The 20,974-nt window shown below is 26.6% G+C and overlaps 2 protein-coding genes across 4 annotated transcripts; both read left to right on the plus strand.

Annotated features, from left to right (window-relative positions):
- The first annotated feature begins 1,531 nt into the window (after positions 1-1,531).
- On the plus strand, positions 1,532-9,299 carry LOC145197849 (coiled-coil domain-containing protein 63-like). Its single transcript, XM_090100510.1, has 15 exons — positions 1,532-1,709; positions 3,285-3,466; positions 3,623-3,668; positions 3,848-3,906; positions 4,209-4,258; positions 4,478-4,550; positions 4,645-4,758; positions 5,088-5,155; positions 5,296-5,524; positions 5,746-5,991; positions 6,439-6,526; positions 7,104-7,204; positions 7,535-7,600; positions 7,835-8,023; positions 8,535-9,299. The coding sequence occupies exons 1-15, from the start codon at positions 1,652-1,654 to the stop codon at positions 8,637-8,639; spliced, it is 1,674 nt and encodes a 557-aa protein (XP_089956636.1). The 5' UTR covers positions 1,532-1,651; the 3' UTR covers positions 8,640-9,299.
- Positions 9,300-9,567: 268 nt separating this feature from the next.
- On the plus strand, positions 9,568-16,345 carry LOC145192374 (lysosomal proton-coupled steroid conjugate and bile acid symporter SLC46A3-like). 3 transcript variants are annotated; one of them, XM_090100521.1, is made up of 7 exons: positions 9,568-9,739; positions 12,648-12,850; positions 13,003-13,315; positions 13,643-14,197; positions 14,470-14,553; positions 15,108-15,267; positions 15,453-15,960. In XM_090100521.1, exons 2-7 carry the CDS (start codon positions 12,653-12,655, stop codon positions 15,511-15,513), a joined length of 1,371 nt encoding a protein of 456 aa, XP_089956647.1. In that variant the 5' UTR covers positions 9,568-9,739; positions 12,648-12,652; the 3' UTR covers positions 15,514-15,960. The 3 variants fall into 3 exon arrangements, with proteins under 3 accessions (XP_089956647.1, XP_089956655.1, XP_089956663.1); XM_090100529.1 differs by lacking the exon at positions 9,568-9,739 and adding an exon at positions 16,223-16,345 and having other exon boundaries at positions 12,518-12,850; positions 15,453-15,529; XM_090100537.1 differs by lacking the exon at positions 9,568-9,739 and having other exon boundaries at positions 12,716-12,850; positions 13,106-13,315; positions 15,453-15,728.
- The last annotated feature ends 4,629 nt before the right edge of the window (positions 16,346-20,974 follow it).

The raw sequence follows: 20,974 nt of genomic DNA on the forward strand, positions 1-20,974 counted from the left end.
ACGAGTAATAGCCTTAACTAATTTCAAAATTAGACTGCTAATAAACGTCGGCCAAGCCAGGGAGAACCAACGTGTATCAGAATTTCTTCCCAGAATTCATTTCTTGACTTCTTTTATTCCTTTGAAAATATCTCGTTATGCAATAGAAAAAAAAAGGTTATTTGACATAACCCATATCCATTTCAACTCTCAACAGTCGGCTGAAATAAATTTTTTAATTTAATAAATATATTCAAAGATTACAGCAGTTCTTTGGTAAAAAATCAGACTAATAAAAGAGATAACAAACGATTTCATCCTGCTTTTGTTTGCCTGATTTTTTTTGTCACAATGCACAGTCAAAATAGAACATGTATTAATATTGGACTGGAGAAAGAGAGAAATTAAAACTGATTACTGATTTTATAATATGCTGCACTAAATAAGAAATTTTACTTAACAATTGTTAACTTAAAATGAATAAATTGGAATACCCTGATGAATGTCTATAAAGAGAAATTCAGGAGGAGCTAACCTTACAGAAAAAAAGAGACAGAAAAAAGATAAGGTCATTGCTAAACTTCGAAAAATTAAGAAACTGGTTTTTCATCTTTATTTGTTACTTAAACGTTTATCTAATCTTACTATAAAAAACTTCTTCATGGCTTCCGTCGACGTATAATCTATCATCACTGCTTTTGTGATTTTAAAATTTTATTGAATGGTTTTTAAATCCTTCTCCTGGTGATTCACAAAGATACAGCTGAGAGTAGTTACATAAAAACACATGGCACACTCAACTGTCTCTGTTTTAATGCGTAATCTGTACAGTTCACTTAACGAATCTGTGCAATTCAAAACCTCTGGGTTATCGATGCGTGTTTTAACGGTGAATGCAATACTGTTCAAAGCTTTAAAGCAAATTGACATACCTCTTTTTTATTGTTTTTAATTACTATGAGTTATTGTGAGCACCATGGCGCCGAGTCCACGGGGGCAACAGGGGCAGTGCCCCTCCCCCCCCCCCCCCCCGTAAATTTATACAAATAATATATTATCACGGATTAGTGCGGGGGCGAATAGATACTCTCGCCCTCATGATAACCCGTGAAAATATGTTATTAGTATAAATTTCTGGGGGGGGGGGGGGCACTGCCCTGTTGTCCCCGTGGACTAGGCGCCTATGGTGAGCACTGTGTAGACTGAATGGCCAGTAGGGGACAGATGGCAAAAAATGCCTGAAGCCTAAGTGATGGTTAAAATGGTCCTATTCGTTGATCCCACATTCTTAATAACCCTACCTGTGGTGCATACAGAATTTAAGTAAGGGGGAGGGGGACCGAATAAAAGAAAAACGTTTTCGATAAACAGGAAACGCTACCGACTGCGATTGATTCATTTATTTTGACAGACCTTTTTCTTACTTTACTTGTTTTTTGTTTTTTTGTTTTGCCCCCTTCCCGGTGGTACCGCTGTTCCCTACCAATAACTTACTTTAAATTTAGTTAGTTAACAATTATTCCTTTGTGTAAAAACTAATTTAAGGGTTTATTTGTGATATCTTTTGTCAACAGCTTTTTGGTCCGCATTTTAAATTACAATTAACCGAGATTTCTCAATTTTAACCATTTAAGTTTTTGAAAATTTGTAGTGCAATAAATTGTAACTAATCATGCCAAGAGTCTCCAGTATGCAATCCAACGGCAGTGATAACGATTTTGATGGATTAGGTAAGTATATATATATATATATATATATATATATATATATATATATATATATATATATATATATATATATATATATATATATATATATATATATATATATATATATATATATATATATATATATATATATATATATATATATATATATATATATATATATATATATATGATTGACATTGAATTTGTATAATTCTGATTTTATTTAACCAGCTAGATAATAACTATATATATGTATGTATGTATGTATGTATGTATGTATGTATGTATGTATGTATGTATGTATGTATGTATGTATGTATGTATGTATGTATGTATGTATGTATGTATGTATGTATGTATGTATGTATGTATGTATGTATGTATGTATGTATGTATGTATGTATGTATGTAATTCTTATATATATGTATGTATGTATGTATGTATGTATGTATGTATGTATGTATGTATGTATGTATGTATGTATGTATGTATGTATGTATGTATGTATGTATGTATGTATGTATGTATGTATGTATGTATGTATGTAATTCTTGAAATCTTATTACTTTTCGTGGAGTTTAACAACTCCACGAAAAGTAATAAGATTTCAAGAATTGTCATATCCCTAATGAACATACATACATACATACATACATACATACATACATACATACATACATACATACATACATACATACATACATACATACATACATACATACATACATACATACATACATACATACATACATACATACATACATACATACATACATATATAATTGTAATATAAATATCTAGATCTAATATAATTGTAATAATTCTTCAATTGTGTATAATAATGTATATAATTGTAACAGTTATAATGTAAACATCTTAATTAAGCTCTTTGTTTAATAAAATAATTGTGATGATTGAAATTTTGCTGATTTGTTAAATGGACATAGTGGAGTAGCTCAATTAGCTAATATATATGTGTATATATATATATATATATATATATATATATATATATATATATATATATATATATATATATATATATATATATATATATATATATATATATATATACATATAAATTAGCTAATTGAGCTACTCCACTATGTCCATTTAACAAATCAGCAAAATTTCAATCATCACAATTATTTTATTAAACAAAGAGCTTAATTAAGATGTTTACATTATAACTGTTACAATTATATACATTATTATACACAATTGAAGAATTATTACAATTATATTAGATCTAGATATTTATATTACAATTATGTATGTATGTATGTATGTATATGTGTATGTATGTATGTATGTATGTATGTATGTATGTATGTATGTATGTATGTATGTATGTATGTATGTATGTATGTATGTATGTATGTATGTATGTATGTATGTATGTATGTATGTATGTATGTATGTATGTATGTATGTATGTATTTATGTTCATTAGGGATATGACAATTCTTGAAATCTTATTACTTTTCGTGGAGTTGTTAAACATATAGTTATTATCTAGCTGGTTAAATAAAATCATGTATATATATATATATATATATATATATATACATGTATATATATATATTTCTTTGTAGAACAAGAGCTATTGCGTCTTAAGCAAGAATATAGAGTAATAGAAAGTGATCGCAAAGCCTATACAAGGGAATCTCAGAGTATTATTCGTAAGCAAAGAGATACCATTGCAGCATTGGAAGCTCAACACAATGAGTTAGATAAAGATACTTACTTAATAACAGTTCACCAAGACCAAAATAATGTGATTTATTTCATTTCTAAAAATTAACATAGTTTTCTTAAAAAGTATTATATATATATATATATATATATATATATATATATATATATATATATATATATATATATATATATATATATATATATTTACATGCAATTTCTTTATTATATTTTTTAGAATGATAAAACAATTCAAAACCTCTCTGGCTTGTTGAAAGTAAATGGTTTGTGAACTATTGCTTTTAATTAATTTTTCTCTTTTTTTTTTTAATATATATATTTTTTTATAGAATATGAATGAAGTGGTGTCTTATTATCCACCTTTACAAACATGTTTCTAATCTTAACCACCTAAAAACTTTAACTTAAACTCATTTTTTAAATTGACATTTACTTTTTTTAGATGAATTGAAGCAGCATTTGCAGAAAGCTAAAGCTAACCTCTCTAAAATTGATCAAGAGGTATTATTGCTTTTTATTTATTTGATTTATGTTTGCTGAAAAAGTATTAATAGAAGATTGATGCGATACTTAAGCTGCTGTTTTTCTGATGTTGTTATTTCATTTGTAATTATAAAAAGGCTTTTGTTTTTTAATGCTTTGATTAAGGTATTAAGTAAAAACCAGGGTTTTAAGTGAAATGTGAATCAACAAAAATAGTGCTCTGCTTTTGGATAAGTGGAAATGAAAAGTAATGAGAATATATTTTTTTAAATCATTGAAGTTTTAATGAAAATTTACTTGTTGACATATTGTTTTTATAGATTTTACAAACAGAGAAAAAAATCAGTTTGCAACGAAAGATAATGGGAGGGTATTTAAAAGTTGTGACTTTAATTTAGTAATAGATCTAAATCAGAAAGTATCAGATTTTGAAATTCATAGGATATCAATTGAAATTGGAATTTTTTAATACAATTAAATACTTTTTCCTAATATTTTTAGAACTTCTTTTAAAAAAAGAAGAAATTTTAAGAAATTCTTAATGAAATGTTAACTTCTCAGTGCAAATAATATAATTGCTAATTTTAAGGGTTAATTTGAGTAAAGCCAAGTATGAGACACTGCAAAAACAATTAAAGGTCTTAGAGAACAGGCTTGATCAAGTAAATTATTCCACTTTTTGTTAAAAATTATTATGTTCGGCAAAGATTCTCTAACGAAATTGATTTTTGTGGCTGGTTACTTGTTATCAATTAGGAAAACAAAAAATTTAATTCTGCAATTGAAGAAAATGCTAAACTAAGAGAAGCAATTGATCATATGAGAAGTGAAAAGCTTGTGTTTGATGGACTTTACAAAAAGCTGGAAAAGGTATTATTATAGATCTTCGCTTTGCTTATTTACTGTTATTCATGCTTTTTCTTAAGAATAGTAAAAGATAATATTAATACTGCAAGTCTTTGTTAAAAAAAACTTAAAATATTTGGGGATGTGATTTTTAACAAGCAAATTTATGTATTGGTATTATTTTATCATCCTGGTAAAATCAGCATGGTAATGTCAGTTTTACAGATTGCTGTAAAACTGTTAACCATAAATGTATAATAATCTATTGGCAAAAAAATTTTAAAAATTTGAAAAAATAATTAAAACACAGTAAGTTTTTAAATAATGTTATTCAAAGAAAAAGGTCTTTTTAGAAGCTACATGATAATAAAGATGAGATATCCAAAATCACAGAAGATTCTATATTAGCTTACAATACAAGGTTTGATAATTCTCATTATTTGTGAATATATTCTTTTTTAAAAAAACTTTGTCATCTGTATTTTGGTAGTTAGTTTATCATGATTATATTGATTCATCACACTATAATGATTTTGTTATTGTTAATAACTTCTCATATAGAAATGATGCTCAAAGTAAAATGCTTACATTAAAAGAAAAGTCAGACAAAGATCTTGTTCAATACGGTATAGAGTTGAAAGAGCTAATGAGAATCATTGACCATGATAGAAAATTAAGAGATTTTATGAATGCAAAAGCTGAAGATCGCTCATTTAATAAAAGCGATGATTACATAAACCAAGTCAAAGAAAACCGGAATAAAGCTTTTGATACAGAGACAATTATACAAGTATACTTTTTTTGCCTCTTTAGAAAGAATCAATTTTTAAATTGAATTTAAATTCTGAATTGATTTTTTTTTATTAGAAGTAACTTGTTATTAACTTAACTTTAACTGTTTGTTCTTTCAAATTGAAAGAAAGAAATAGGTTAATGAACAATAATCTAAGGGTTTCAATATATAGAATAAGTAGATAAAAATCATACTTAAAGTCACTATATTTACTTCAGTCTTATGAAGATGCATTTCGACAAATTCAGTTAACAACTGGAATTGATGATCTTCAGCTTCTTGTTGGAAAATTTATTGCAACAGAAGACAGCAACTTTGCTTTGTTTAATTATGTTAATGAAATGAACAATGAAATTGAAATGAAGAATGAACATATTGCTGAAATTAAAAGCAATATTGATCAATATCATGCAGAGAGTTTAAAGCTGGATGCACAAAGGATGAAAGTTATAAATGAAATGAAAGTAAGAATTAAGTTTTGAGAAACGACAAAAGAAGTGTAGAGATTTCTTTATAAAACCTTTTTATTATTTTTTTTTTATTTTAATGTTTCTTTGTAAAACGCTCTATAAAGTCAAAATTTTGTCAAAATGAAAATTTTAGACTTTTTGAAAAATTTCTGAGTATAAAATTTTAAAAGGCTATTATAACCAAGAAGTTTTGCAAAAAGCATTTCACAGGTGCTATAAAGATCCATGAATCAAAATATCAAAGCTGTTATATCTAACGCTATAAAAGTAAAACCTTTTTCTCTGAATGAAAAACAAAAAAAATGAAGTATCATATAAACTGTGTCATCAACATTTACTACTGTTTATACATAATTTTACAGAAAAATATTTTTGTGCAAATTTTTTTTTCTATTGTTTGTTAAATGAGTCTTAAATGAAACCTTTTTTTTTGTGGTTAAGAAATTGAACACTGATTATGAAGAAGAAATTAAACTCACTGTTCAGAAAATTGAAACCTCTCATGCAGTTATTGATAAACTACTGCTAGGTATGATGCTGCTTTTCGAACATCTTTTAACAGATGAGGTGGTGAGAGTCAAAGTGGTATAACTCCATTTAAACCTTAATTTTATTATTACCTGTAAAAACATTAACAGTTCAAACAGTTCCAATAAATAAAGAAGTCTTTTTTAACATCATCCAATATTTTCAAAATCTTTAATATTAAACCTGACTTTTTTGTACTTAATGGGATTTAACGCTCTGTCCTTAAAAGTTGTAGTGAATGAGTTATACCACTTTAATTCTCACCACCTCATATATTTATCAATGAATAAAAGTTAAATTTAATGATAATATTGTTTTAACAATTTTTTTAGTATTAATTGCAATTTTTACTATTAATAGTTGCATGAGTTAAAATACAATAGAGAACATATTAATTTTTTTCTTATTTTTGCATTCATTAAAAAAGTTTTTGTTTAAAACTCTTAACCTATAAACAATGCTTTTTATTTATTTATCTATTTTTATCACACTTTTTAATGAATTATTTTTTGTTTTTAAACTTCTGATTTTTACTAATAATAAAGTGATGTAATTGTAATATAAACATCTTAATTTAGGTGTGAGCTCTTTATTTAATAAGGCAAACTGTGATGATTCAAATATTGTTGATTTGTTAAATGGACATGGTGGAGTAGCTCAATTAGCTAATGTTATGCAGGTTAAAATTATAACTTGACGTAGTTTTTTTTTGTTTTAATACTTTACATAAATTCAGGTTTGTAGATTCTTTATTTTTATATCAAAGTAATGAGATATATATTAAACTTCTAAAATACATTTGGAAATCAACTTGAAACAATAATTATTTGTAAAAGCATGGTGTCCACAGAGGAAGCTCTAGAAAAAAAATGTTTTATTAAAAAAAAAAAGGTAAAGTTAGAAGAGTTTTTTTCATTTATGACTCCAAAAGTTTGGTAGAGCTCTCTGCTTCTTGAAATTGCTTTATTGCTTTGAGCAAAATCTGTAAACGTTAAACTTTATTTTCCAGCATCTTAGTATCATTGAACAGAGAGCTAATGAACTTTTGCAAATTCATGAGTTTTTGTCTTCTAAGGTAAGTGACCACAATTTCGTTTGTTTGTACTTTATTAACAGTTTTTTTTTGCCTTGCTTTTTATTTCATTTGATAAAAAATAATAATAATAAAAAAAAATTTATAAGCATCATGGAAGAACTACATTTAGAACTCTTATTATGTTATGTGTTTATGATTTGTGTACTGAACTTATGTTAAGAATAAATCACAATGCTAAAAGTAAGCATATAGAATTTCACACTTATTTTAAAGAATGAAGAGTCTGAACAGCGACCAATTGGTTCAAGTTTTCTTGGTAAAGCTCATACACCTCTAGCTTCATTGTCTGCTATACAAACACCAGCAATTGGAGATGAAAGTGATTCAGATGCTTCCATACATGGTGATGATGAAAAAAGACCATTGACACAGGCTGAGTTAATGCAAAAAGTACTTAATGGGGTTTGTTTTTATTTTTTTCAAATTATTATTTCAGTTCTTAGTTAAATTGATTCAAATGAAGTTAATGTTCTTAATGCACATAATTTTAATCCATACTCAATTTAAATGGAAACATTTTAATAGAGTAAAAATGAGAAACTAGTTTTTTAAATTTAAATTTATGAAGTTATTTTTGAAAAAAAAAAAATATACCCAAAGTATATTTCTTATAAATAATATCAACTTCTTTTAGTTCAAAAAGTTTTTTTTTAAACAGGTTTAAACAGGTTTTTTTTAAACAGGTTTAAACAGGTTTTGTTTGAGGAAATTCATACATCTCCTTACTTTATATATTTATTTGTTATCTTTACTCTTTTTTTTTAATTTGTCGTTTTCATTAACATTAGTTTTCTCTTATGAAAATAATGATAAAATCTTTTTAAATACTTTTTTTAGAGCATTTTGTTTTAAATCAATTTTTATAACAAGAAATAAAATAAAATGTTAAAAAGCAAATATTGTTTCTATATAGATGTCCAAAAGAGGAGGAAGCAGGAAAGAAAATTTTGTGAATACAATGCTAAGTGAATCTACAAATGAGACTAGAAAGAAGAGTAGCCGACCTACCAGAGATTGATCATTTTTGTGCTTCAATATTACATCACACCTCATGATTCAGGCCAAAATAGCCTGGCACATCAAAGTGGGATTTTTTAAAATCAATTTTGTAAACGACAATATTACTCAAAAGTCAATTATTTTGTTGATAAATGTGGTTAATAATCCTTACACTTGAAGTTTGGATAACTTACAGTTATATTCAATTAAATTTGAAGAAATTATCATTTTTATTGTGGTGCAAGTGAAATGTGAACTAATTTACACTTGACACTTTGTTAGGGTTATAAAATTTTACATTGAAAATGGAATTCCTTTCTTAGCTCCAAGTAGATTGTTATGAAATCATTTCACGGTTTTTTTGCCTTTTTTTATTTTCCAGATTTATTTTGTTGAAAAATATTTTGCTGAAAAATCAAAAGCAATAAAGAAATGTTGGAAAAACTGTATTTTGACCACTTTTGTATTGAAAAATATAATTGAGTTATTTTTTTATTGGATATATTATATAGATAGCTACAAAAGTTCCATTTTATTTAATACAAATTATATAAATTTTATCACTATAGCTTCATTTTATTTCGTAAAATTTAAATTTTTACACTGTGTAAAGTGACTAAATCATTGTATTAATGTTTTGTATAAAAGGACAGTTTATTAGAAGATGGTAATATTGTTATTTTTTTTTTGGCAATATGATCCCTGGCAGAACTATTTAAAAAGATCTATTACCAATATTTATCAATAAACACCACCAAAATAGTAGTTATTTGCTGAATAATTGATCTGTTTGTTTGTTAATAGAGAGAATACTCAAGAATATTTAACGGAGGAATCATAAAAAAAAAAGATCAGGTTATTAAAATGCAGTAAAATAATTTGTTTATTTATTTGTTTTATTTTTATTGTTTCCAGATTTTTAGTAATAATGATGAAGCTACAATACATTGCTGAACCTATGTTGCTGCTGCATTTTTCCTCATGGCTGTTCCAACAATTTTTCCTTTAACAGTACATTTTTAAAAATAAAAACATATTCTTGCTTTTTATCCCAATATAAGAACAAATTTATGTGAGCCTGTTTACATCAATGAAATCCTGGTGCATATACAAAAACAGGTGTGCAGGTTTATTATGATATTATTATTGCTAACTAAATTTTGAACATCAATTTTAGGATTTTTTTTGAGTTTTATTAAATTTAAAAGCGTAGATAGCAAAATTCTATAATTTTTATTTTATCTCTTTAGATTTTAAATATAATTTTGTCAGAATGAAGTTTATTATTATTTTTTCATGATAATTTTGAATCATTTTTTTTTATAGATTTAAGCTGATTCATCAAATATTATTGCTACTTTTTCTTTCTGTCATACCCAGCTGCTTTCACATTACTTTTATATGGGTCAATATCAGACACAGTTGGCAGAAAACCTGTGTTGGTTATTTCAACAGTCATACAAACAATTTGTTAATCAACTATCAGATTAAACAGAGAATAGAAGAAGAGAAAACAGTTTTTTTCAGTTTAGACATATATATTTCTTTGGTGTTGGTAATTTTTGAAGTACTTATTAAATTATAAGACTAGCTTTTTCAATTCAGTATTAGCCAAATTTACGTTCTTTACTATCTTAAGAAGTGAAGTTTTATTCTTTAGTGTATTGAGATAAGTAGTACTTCTTTACAATTATAGATTTTTTGCATGACTGCTATTAACTTGGTTCTTATTGTATCACTATAACAGCCTGGTTTTTATTGTTATTCCAATGCTAATTTTCTGTCAACTTTTTACTCATTATTTTATTTTGTTAAGCGAGTGTTATTATTGTTTAAACAAATGAAAATAATAATCAAGAAATATGATTTGAAGGCTATATTGCTTATATAGCTGTAAACATTTTTTTTTTTTTTTTTTAATAAATGGTGTTAATTTTTTATAGTTGTATGGTTAATTTAAGGTTTAGTTTACTCATCATTGGGTAGATTAGATCAAATAATGACCTTTTTAAGTAACATGCTGTTTAGCTGTACATTCACTTGTATAAGTAATGTGATTAATCAGACTACTTCTACTTTATACCTGCTTTTTTACTAATTATACCATCATATCTAAGAATGTATGTCAAATATCATGTCTTGACTTATTCAAAAATAAAAAGATGTGCTTAATTGACAGAGAGCTCTTATGACTTATCATAGATTAACAGTTTTGTTAATAATTGATATATTTATAATAAATTAATGAGAGGAAAAATAGTTGCTTCATTTTGTTTTGTGACAATGAATAAGTAATTGTTACACTTGTAAAAGTATAAATCTTATGAAAATATATAATTTAACAATTTATGTTTTGTTAAATTTCAATCAAATAAATTTCTTCAACTTTTTCTATAATAAATTAATTGAAATAAAAATATTCTAATATAGTAATAAGAGGATAATTAATTCTTATGATCACAATTTGTAATGAATCAGTTAATCATATTTTTCCCCTAAAGTTTAATAATAAGTTAACGCAATACTAAGTGAAATATAATCTAAGTTTCAAAATTATTACAAATCATTTGACTTTACTGACATTAAAATGAAATTTTTACAAAAATAAAATTGAACTATAAAATAATTATTATTGTTATTATTGATAATTGTTATTAAAAAGAAAATAAACAGAATAAGGATGAGCCTGATTTAATAAAAGAATTTCAAATTTTACCAATTGAACTTTAATGAGCATGAAAGTTTAGTGTAAAATGTAGTGTGTAGTAAAATATAATTTTAAGTATAATTTTAAAATGTAATTTTAAAGTAAATATAGTTTTAAAGTAAGTATAATTTTAAAGTAAATATAATTTTAAAGTATCATAAACAATCTAAAGTTTTTAAAATTTTAACCAGAGCTACTTGTGATTTTGTAGTATTACCTTTTTTTTTGCATAATTTATTTAATTAATTATCATTAACTAATTATCAAGTAATTAATTTTTTTCTGAAAATTTTAAAACATTCTGAAAATTTTTCACATTTATGAAAAAGGCTCAGTTAAAAAATGTTATAGAAGTGAAAATAAAGTATATAATTATCAGATTACATAACTTAAAATTTTGAAAATTTATTATAAGAAAACATCTAAATTTGCTTTTTAAAGATTTTTAAGGAGTTTTTGTATTTTAAAGCTCAAGTTTGACAAACCGAGCAGATAAAAAGTTTATTTTATTTATTTAATTTACTGGAAGAAGTCAAAAAAAAAAATGATGCGTGTTAAAGTTTATTAGCTGTACTAGTTAAGGAATAATTCTATGATAATCGTTTAAGATTAATTCTGCTCTGTTGTTTTTTTATTAATGTTTTTTAGTGTTTTTATATTATACTTTATTTTATTTTCTACCTTATAATTTATTTATTAACTTTTTGAAAACGAAATGATGAGCTGTTGTAAAGCATTCTCAGCAATATAAAATGATATTACCATAAATCCTGCTTATTCACCTTTGCATGATTTACAACATAATACTAGAATGCTCTGTGACAATTCAAATTAAAAATCTTCCCTTTTACTTTTTCTAGACAGTGTATTTTAAAACTTGTGTATTTTACACTAACCATCTAATATATAAAATCAGTAACAAAAAGGTTCTAATGAATATAAAATTTAATGGCTGAAATGAGGATAAAATTTAAGAAATGTTTTGATGATAATTTTGAAAATAAAACATCAAACACTCAAAGCTAATTGGTAAAGAAAGGGAGGGTTCAATGGAGATAGTGTGAAATTTTAAATGTATAAGCTGAGATATAACAAGATGAGATTGGTTGAGTGTTAACTCTGAACCAAAAAAAGGAGTATTAATCACTTACAAAGTGACAATAATTCATGTTTTTTTTTCATTTTATAAGTTTATGATTCTTAAGATTGTGGACTGTATTGCATCATTAATGTCATAAGCTAAGATAATAATAGTTTGGTTTAATAGCATAAGCACAAGTTATTTAATTTTAAATCTCTTTTTTGTGCTTTTCAATCCAGAAAAAATGACAAAGTTCAGGTATTTAGTTGAGCCCTGTTTTCTCTTGTATTATTCTGCACTTCTACTTCAAGTCCCTACTATTCAGCAGTATGTTTATAGTTGGTACAGCAAGGAATATGGTCTTAAATACCACTATGGTAGTCAAACAAGTTCTTGTAATGATGGGAAGTATAACAAAACAGAAATGGATTTGCAAAAACATGTAAGTAGTTTGTGTTATTTTATATGAATATCTTTATTTCTGAAAATATTTCTTAGTGCTGAAAAAAACAACAACCAAAGATCAGGTGCCTTTGGTCATTTTCTTATTCTTTTTTAAACTTTTTTTTTTTAATTTATTTATGGATGTGATAGGTTCAAAGCAAAGCTGCATCTTTTAATGCTGGTTTTGTCTTTTGCCAATCCATACCATGCATGGTTACATTACTTTTCTATGGATCAATATCTGATGTTATAGGCAGAAAACCAGTATTGGTGTTGACTACAGCTATGACAACTGTTTATATGATCATCACTACTGTAACTGTATTGTTCAGCCTCAATCTAAAGTATATTTATATTGGTGCCATTTTGGATGGACTTGGAGGTTCTTATCCTGGGTTAGTTATGACTGGTACTACATATTTGGCAGATGTTACTGAAAAAAATAAATTACCCATACGTTTTGGTAAAGAAGTTTAATTACCTTATTATATTCAAACATTGTTTGTAAATTGCTAAATTTCATTCATATATAAAAATTTCCTTTAAGAATGAGCTTTGTTTTTTTTTTTTAGTATTTCTATTTTGTTATGACATATTTTGTTATGATATATTTTGTTATGATATATTTTATGATATATTTATATCTTAACTGTTTTGATTTACTTCTGCAACAAACCTAAACATGTCTATGATTAAAATGAATGATTTAAAAATATGAAATTATTTTAAATTATTTTAAAATGTTATTGTTGTTATTGTTGTTTTTTTAATCTTTTGTTGATATTTTTAGCAATTTTTGAATCGGCTTTATTGGTCTCACTTGCCAGCTTTTATTTCTCAAGTGGTCTACTTATCACCAAATATTCATTTAAAACTCTAGAAAGTTTAATAGCAATTTTAACTTGTCTGTCTTTCCTTTGGGCGCTATTTGTACTGAAGGAATCTTTAAATTTCAATAACCCTAATGCTCAAAAAATGAAATTTAGTTTCGAAAGTACTCTTAGTGCCCCTAAAAAGTTGCTAGCATCTTGGAAACGACAATATCATCAGAGATATTCACTTTATCTAAGCATTGGAGCATTATCACTCAGTAATGTTATAACAGCACCAGTTTTCAATTTGATACTTTTGTTTTTACTGAATAGTCCTTTCTGTTTCTCTGCAACAAGCAACGGCTACTATTTGGGTACACTTTTTGTTACATTGTCAATTGGAAGTGCAATTGGCGTTAAAGTTGGGCTAAGGTTCCTTCCTTCACCAGCAGTTGCATTGATATCGTGTTTTTGTGGATCTGCATATTACTTTTTGCTTGGTAATTCTACTAACAAAAAGATGTTGTATGCAGGTATTTCAGAAATTCACTTCTTTACATCAAATTCTTCTTTACATAAATTATCTGATTAGTTAACCTATACAACTATGTTTTTATAGATTAATTAGTTGGATGATTGATGTACAGATCTCTAAAATAAACAGAGAATCAAACTAGATAAATTGACTGTTAAGTAAAAAAGTTATTGGTTTTAATAAATAATGAGTTAACATATCAATGAAATAGGAGTAGTTTTACAATTCATTAAGGTACATTCTGTTATGGGTATTAATTTTTTTTTTTAGGATTGGTTCTGAAATCTTTTTCATTGCTTCATGTACCATTATTCCGGTCTATAATATCAAATATGATCATAGTTTCAGATAGAGGTAGTTTTCTACTTTGTTATGATTTTATTTCAAGTATACTGAGTATGTATATTTATGTTTATATTATGAAGAACTATACCTGTAGCTTTAGTACTTTTAAACGAAATTTTATAATGTTATTGTTAATGTCATTGTTAAAGTTACTAATATGTATTATATATATATATATATATATATATATATATATATATATATATATATATATATATATATATATATATATATATATGCTCTTGCCAGCGGGCTATTGAGCACTCTTGAGTGAAGAAGTCTTTTACTAATCAAATATTTATATATATGTATATAAATATATATATGTATATATATATATATATATATATATATATATATATATATATATATATATATATATATATATATATATATATATATATATATATATATATTACATTATATATATATTACATTGTAAATATATATCAATATATATATATCATATTTATATATTATTGTTATTATTAATGTCATTATTATGGATTATGAAGTTTAACAAGTATTCATTCCACATTTAATAATGTTAAAGTTTTTTTCAGGTTCAATTTTCTCAATAATGGCTTGCTTTGATCAATTTCTCAGCCTGATATTTGTCATGTTGTTCAGTTTTCTTTACAGCCACATTAACAATGCAGGTCATCCAGGATATTTCTTCTTTATCACTGGGAGTTTGTTTATTATTCCGTCAAGTTTAATTATGTTAGTTAATTTTGGAATTTATTTATTTACGCGTTTTTTTCAGTTCGAGAATATTTTAATTTAATTTTGTTTTCACGAACTACTTTCAATTCCATTCAGTTCACGATAAAAGTTTTTCTTCGAAATAACACGTTTTTTTTTCATTATATTCTACAGATCTCTTCTTTTTAAATCACGTTTTTTAGTTCGTATTGGATTATGACATCTAGAAAAGCGGAAGACAAAGAAACTCTGGTAGTTAACTGATCATCTTAGAAATGCGGTAATTTTAAATAGTGAATAAGTTTTTGTAATAAAAGGTCAAAAATTGACCGAAACTAAACAATATTTTAAATAAAAATTTATATTAAAGAACCTGCGTAGTTTATAATATTCTATATGAATTGTTTAAGATTAATAGATTTTTTCTATTACAGAAATAAGAGCATGATCTTATTAATTTTTGACATCCAAAAACATTCCATGAACATTCGATTTTTTTTTTTAAATTCTGAAAACTTTTAATCATAAAAAACATTCTTAGTTTAATATCCTCTAAATTTTTCAAGCATAATTATATTCGGTTTAATTTTATGATATTGAATATGGAATGTAATAATACAGAAAATGATATTAATAAAGATAGTAATTTTTACATTTTAGTGGCAAAGTTCATAAAAAGTGAAGCAACTAATTGTTCTAAAAAAAAAAAAACTACATTTGTTTACATACTCGATAAAAACTCAAAAGTTTTGCATTAAAGTTTTGAAGTTTTATTGAAAAATTAAGTTAAGAATATGATGATTATCTTATTTTTTATCGGTTAGTAAAATTTATTATTCATTTTTATCATTTTTTTTTTATCTTGTAAAGATTTTTATGTGATTTTTTGTAAATAATTTCTGCTGTTTTTTTTAAATCAATATTAATAATAATTTTTGTAAATTAAAATGAGATTCACATTTTATTATCTTAGTGATGAGGGAACCACGTCCTGTGGGCCTCTATTTTACTATCCCAGTGATGAGGGAACCACGTCTTGCGAGCCGTGATTTAGATGGTAAGAGAAAGAGAGAAACAAGAGAGAAGACACTTTAAATGTGGATTTGAAAAAAGTTCCCCTCTTACTTTTGAAAAAAAAGTTCCCTTATATTATTGTACTATTCGAAAACTCCTCATTTCCTATAATTTGGATGCATACTTTGTTCCTTTCAGAGTATCAAAGGAATATTTACTTCAGCGATTTATCGGCCAGAAAACTAAGTATGAGTATTCCTCCCCAGTTACCTACGTCATATTTACAGTATTCATAAGAAATTACTTGCTAACTTACAGCTCTCTTCTTCTCCCTTTTTTCTGACCTAGATTTTAGTTGAAATTCAAGTCAATGATTAAAAAAATTTTTGATTAAGATGGATTTATAGCTGTAGACTCAAAAAAAACCCATTACCTTCTACGTGGTTCATACCCAGCTTTCCAGAAGTAGAAAACAAAACTATCTACTTCTGAAGTTAATTAAATTATTTATGAAGTTAATTAAATTCTGAAGTTAATTAAATTACTATTAAAAGTGTTTTTTAAGTACAGTATTAAATGCTTTGCCAAAATGTGATCAGAAGGCTACAATGAATACAGATTCTTATATGCATATATTATGCATATATTATATGCATATATTATCTTATATTCACTAAGGAATCCCATTCAACTAAGGGTAGTAGGAAATAAGAAATTTAATGAATGTGGAAAATTGTACCAACCTGCTCATAAATTTTCATCTAGCTACAAATAAAAAGCCACGTCAGAATATTATTTCCAATAGCACAACCTAGAGTCCAAAGAATTTTCTGAGAGAGACGTTTCTCTATACAAAAATGAACGCACGCTGCCAGTTCTTGATTTCGTTTTTACAACTTCTGCAGTACTGCAGTTGCGCAAGAAAGTTTAGGCGCACTCGTTAATTTTCAACATTCGGTAGAGACAACGTCGCGTAAAATAAAAACTATAAAAGATTTTTTTAATTTCTTTTTTATTTAAAAAATATATTTACAATAAAGACACACAAAAAAAAAAAAACAACTTAAAAATGCAAGAAATTATTATAACAATTATAAACTGGTAGAATATCGCAAATAAAAGAAATTACAAATTACAAATAAATCTAAGCATACTATGTTTTCAAAGATTAAAAAAGTAAATTTGTAACGAAAATATCCTCCGTTTACTTTTGAACATGATCTCACTATTTGGTATTAACTTGACGAGCTTCACGCAAAGTTCCATTGGTACTGAGTTCCAAACTTCCACTAAAACCGCTTAAAGTTGTTTTTTATTTGATCGTTTAAGCATCCTCGCAAGCCCAAATGTTTACGATTAGATTGAAATCCGGTGATCTAGCACACAAGGGTAATATTCTTTTACAAAAGTCGCAGAGTCCGCTGAAGCTCTATCTTCTTGAAAGATGCATTTGCCACGTCCATAAAGTTTTTCAGCAGATGACACAAAGCAGTCTTCCAAAGTCGAAATAAGAGTAAACTATATAACTCGACCTGGTAAATGTTAGATAGAACTGTCCCTTTAAAAGAGAAAAAACCCAAGATACCTACGGATACCACTCCGCCGCCTTGTAGTCTTGGTACCACAAACCTAGGGTTGTAATTTTCTGACCTCAATCTCTTGAAAAACCTTGTGCATCAGTCTTCGTCGAAAGCACAACAAGATCAAGAGCTAAGTGATTATAGAAAAGAAATTATCATTAGTCAAGTTAATCCTAATTCCTTTAAATGGTGGACTCCTCATACAGAGCAATAAACGATACTGTAAGCATTTGGCAAATTTATGGTAAGCCTACTTATTACACAAGTAAAATCTGAAAGGATAGCACCTCAATTAAAATTGCTTCATCTTTATTTACAAAATGATGCAAAACTGGATATTTAAGTTAGCGTAGAAAAACCAAGGTGTTTAATGTCACTGCATACTTTTGTAACTTCAAGAAGTAGATTTTTCAACTATTTTTTTTAGGCGGTTAAACTAGGAGTAGCTTTTTGGGAAAAAACATAACAGTTAAATAAAAAATTTTCTCTTCAGTAAAAAAAACCCTGTCCTCAAACAAGTTTTTATGTTTAATTTTTACCTAATCATAATCCACAAAAAGCCCACAAGTATTTCCATGAAAACAATCTTAAATATATATACAAACGATTTCTGCTAAAAACCTTCTTCGATCTTTTAAGTCTTTTAATGAAATCGGAACAGTATTTTGGGACAGTACGAATACTTTGTCATAGAGAAAAAGTTCGTAACGTCATCGAATTTTGTAGCACTTTCTATGATTGTATAAAGAAGGAAAATGAAGGAAAATAGAGACATTATCATTAAGTTTTACTCGACTCAAACATATAATGATCGAACAAAAGTACGAGACAGCCGAAACACCAGGTAGACCTGTACAAGTGCATGAAAAATAAAGCAGTTGCACCAATAACAAAACAACACCTGATTTAAGAAACATCTGTGGACACATCTTGTGGACAACCAATCAACCAATATCAACTAATCCACCTGTGGAAGAAGATTGTTTGATATTGGTTGATTGGTTGATTGGTTGATTGGTTGGTTGGTTGATTGGCTTATTGGTTGATTGGTTAAGAAAATTTAGCAGGATTTTTGGGAGGTTTTTTATAAGAATTTATTGGGGATTTTTAAAAAGAGAGTTTAGGGAAAGAGAAAAAAGAGATTTTGAAAAAAAAAAAGGTAAAGAAAAAAAAACTAAAGAGATATTTTCAAAGAGAAAGTGAAGATTTTTAATACAACAATAATTCTTATATATATAGAGACCTTTTGACCCTGATTTCCAAAGGTGGTATGAAAATATTTTTGTCTGACGTTTAATTTCATATTATCATCTGTATTTGTAAATATCAAAAGATACGTAAAATATCTGAGAGTGTTAAGCAAGATAATGATACTTGACCGTTAGTAAGTATTATTATCATTTACATTTTGATTAAGGAATTATTGCATTTTTATTAACTATATTAAGATTTTAGTATTAAAATTAACGAAGGTCTATAGTGCTAGAAGTCAAGGAGTCTACCGTGATACAATATATACACGAACTACACACGAACTACACACGAACTACACATAAACTACACACGAACTACACACAAACTACACACGAACTACACACGAACCACACACGAACCACACAAGGACCACACACACGCCACGCAACACTGAGGAAAATCCAGCAACCCAATCGTAAACATTCAAACACCCTAAAATAACCAAACAAAACAAACACATTCTCCAAAAGACTAAACTGTTCGCTTTTACTCGAGTTATAATAAAAACATTTTTAAAGATAACTTCGCGCTGCAAAAAAGTTGCATCTAAAAAACTAAAACTCTAAAACCTTTAATAAGAAAACGTTACAAAGATTTTACTGAGTAAAAACCTATTTATCAATAATGACAACCTGAAATAGGCTCATAAGAATAAGGTGGCGGAAGAAGAGAATCGCTTGGTCTACAAAAGCGTGGTGGTAGAAGTGTTGGTATATGAAGCTGGTTGTGTAGTATCTTTGTGAGTCAAATAAAGACACCTTACATATAGCAAGTAAAGAACTGCAGGGTGCCATTAGCAGACGTAAGTAATAAGATATATCTCCTACCCACACAGTTGAAGCTTGGATGGAAGAAAATTGAATTAGTTAAATGCTCAAGCCCAACTTTATCCAATTAGTTAATTTGAGTTTGGATGGTTAAGAACTAGTCAAGGTCCCAGTCAAGGTCCATAAGTAACTTGAAAGAAAAACTAGATGCCATTTGGAGAAGAGTTCCAACCGCAGATTTGTAAACTATTTTGTTCAATTGATAATAACAAGAGGGTGATATCTTAAATATTTGTTTTGATTTTTATTGTTGTTGAGCAAATTTTGATTCATCGTAGTTTTTTTTTTTTTTATGTGTGTAATATTTTAACAGTTTTTTTTCTTGCGTCCGATTGTTTTATCTAGTTTTTTTTCTTTCTTTACTAATTTATTTTATTGTGTAGGGTAGCATTTAAAATTTAACTTTGCGTTTTAGTTACGCATCCTAATGCAAGACATTTTTTCTTGAATAAAAAAAAAAATAGTTCAATACCTTCTTTTAGACTTTAACTTTAAATAAGGATCAAACAAAAAAAAGAATCTTAATGCGCGATGTATGACTTGAAACTTCAAGTTAAACTCTTGCATTCGGGCCGAAATGCGCATGACATTTCAGGCTCTAATAATTGGAGCCTTAAATTTTTCACTTTTTCACCACGTAGTATACACCAATTGTAAATAAATAAAAAAAAACCTTTTGTGATATGGTAATTAATAGTATTTTTTAAATGAAAATTTATCGAAGTCTAGGAATATTTTTTCGCATTACATTTCCAAATTAAACTGGTATTTTTAATTTAAACTTCAATCGGTCGATTGGATGTTGATTGAAAAATATCCAATAAATTGGAAATATCCAATAAATTGCGTTAAAATATCCAATGAATTGGGAATATCCAATGAATTGGGTTTGCCGATAATTTTCCTATCAATTAGTTCATTTGCAATTTTCCAACCCATTTTTAAAACTCCTACATATATATTCCATATGAATTTTGATAATTAATCAAAATATTTGATTGTAAAGGGTTCATGTTTGTTGCAATAGTGATGCTGCTGGCAAAGATATGA

Source organism: Hydra viridissima, unplaced genomic scaffold, assembly GCF_058129835.1.
Source record: "Hydra viridissima isolate aposymbiotic clone 2 unplaced genomic scaffold, HvirCarnegie_v1 scaffold_1, whole genome shotgun sequence".
Lineage (NCBI taxonomy): Eukaryota > Metazoa > Cnidaria > Hydrozoa > Anthoathecata > Hydridae > Hydra > Hydra viridissima.

What these genes read in the sequence shown, in the direction of transcription:
- LOC145197849 (XM_090100510.1), top strand. Translation starts at nt 1,652, where the DNA reads ATGCCAAGAGTCTCCAGTATGCAATCCAACGGCAGTGATAACGATTTT. An exon ending in TGGCTTGTTGAAAGTAAATG is followed by an intron (nt 3,669 to 3,847) that starts GTTTGTGAACTA and finishes TACTTTTTTTAG; the next exon opens with ATGAATTGAAGCAGCATTTG. An exon ending in AAGTTATAAATGAAATGAAA is followed by an intron (nt 5,992 to 6,438) that starts GTAAGAATTAAG and finishes TTTGTGGTTAAG; the next exon opens with AAATTGAACACTGATTATGA.
- LOC145192374 (XM_090100521.1), top strand. Translation starts at nt 12,653, where the DNA reads ATGACAAAGTTCAGGTATTTAGTTGAGCCCTGTTTTCTCTTGTATTAT. An exon ending in CAAAAAGATGTTGTATGCAG is followed by an intron (nt 14,198 to 14,469) that starts GTATTTCAGAAA and finishes TTTTTTTTTTAG; the next exon opens with GATTGGTTCTGAAATCTTTT. An exon ending in ATTCCGTCAAGTTTAATTAT is followed by an intron (nt 15,268 to 15,452) that starts GTTAGTTAATTT and finishes CACGTTTTTTAG; the next exon opens with TTCGTATTGGATTATGACAT.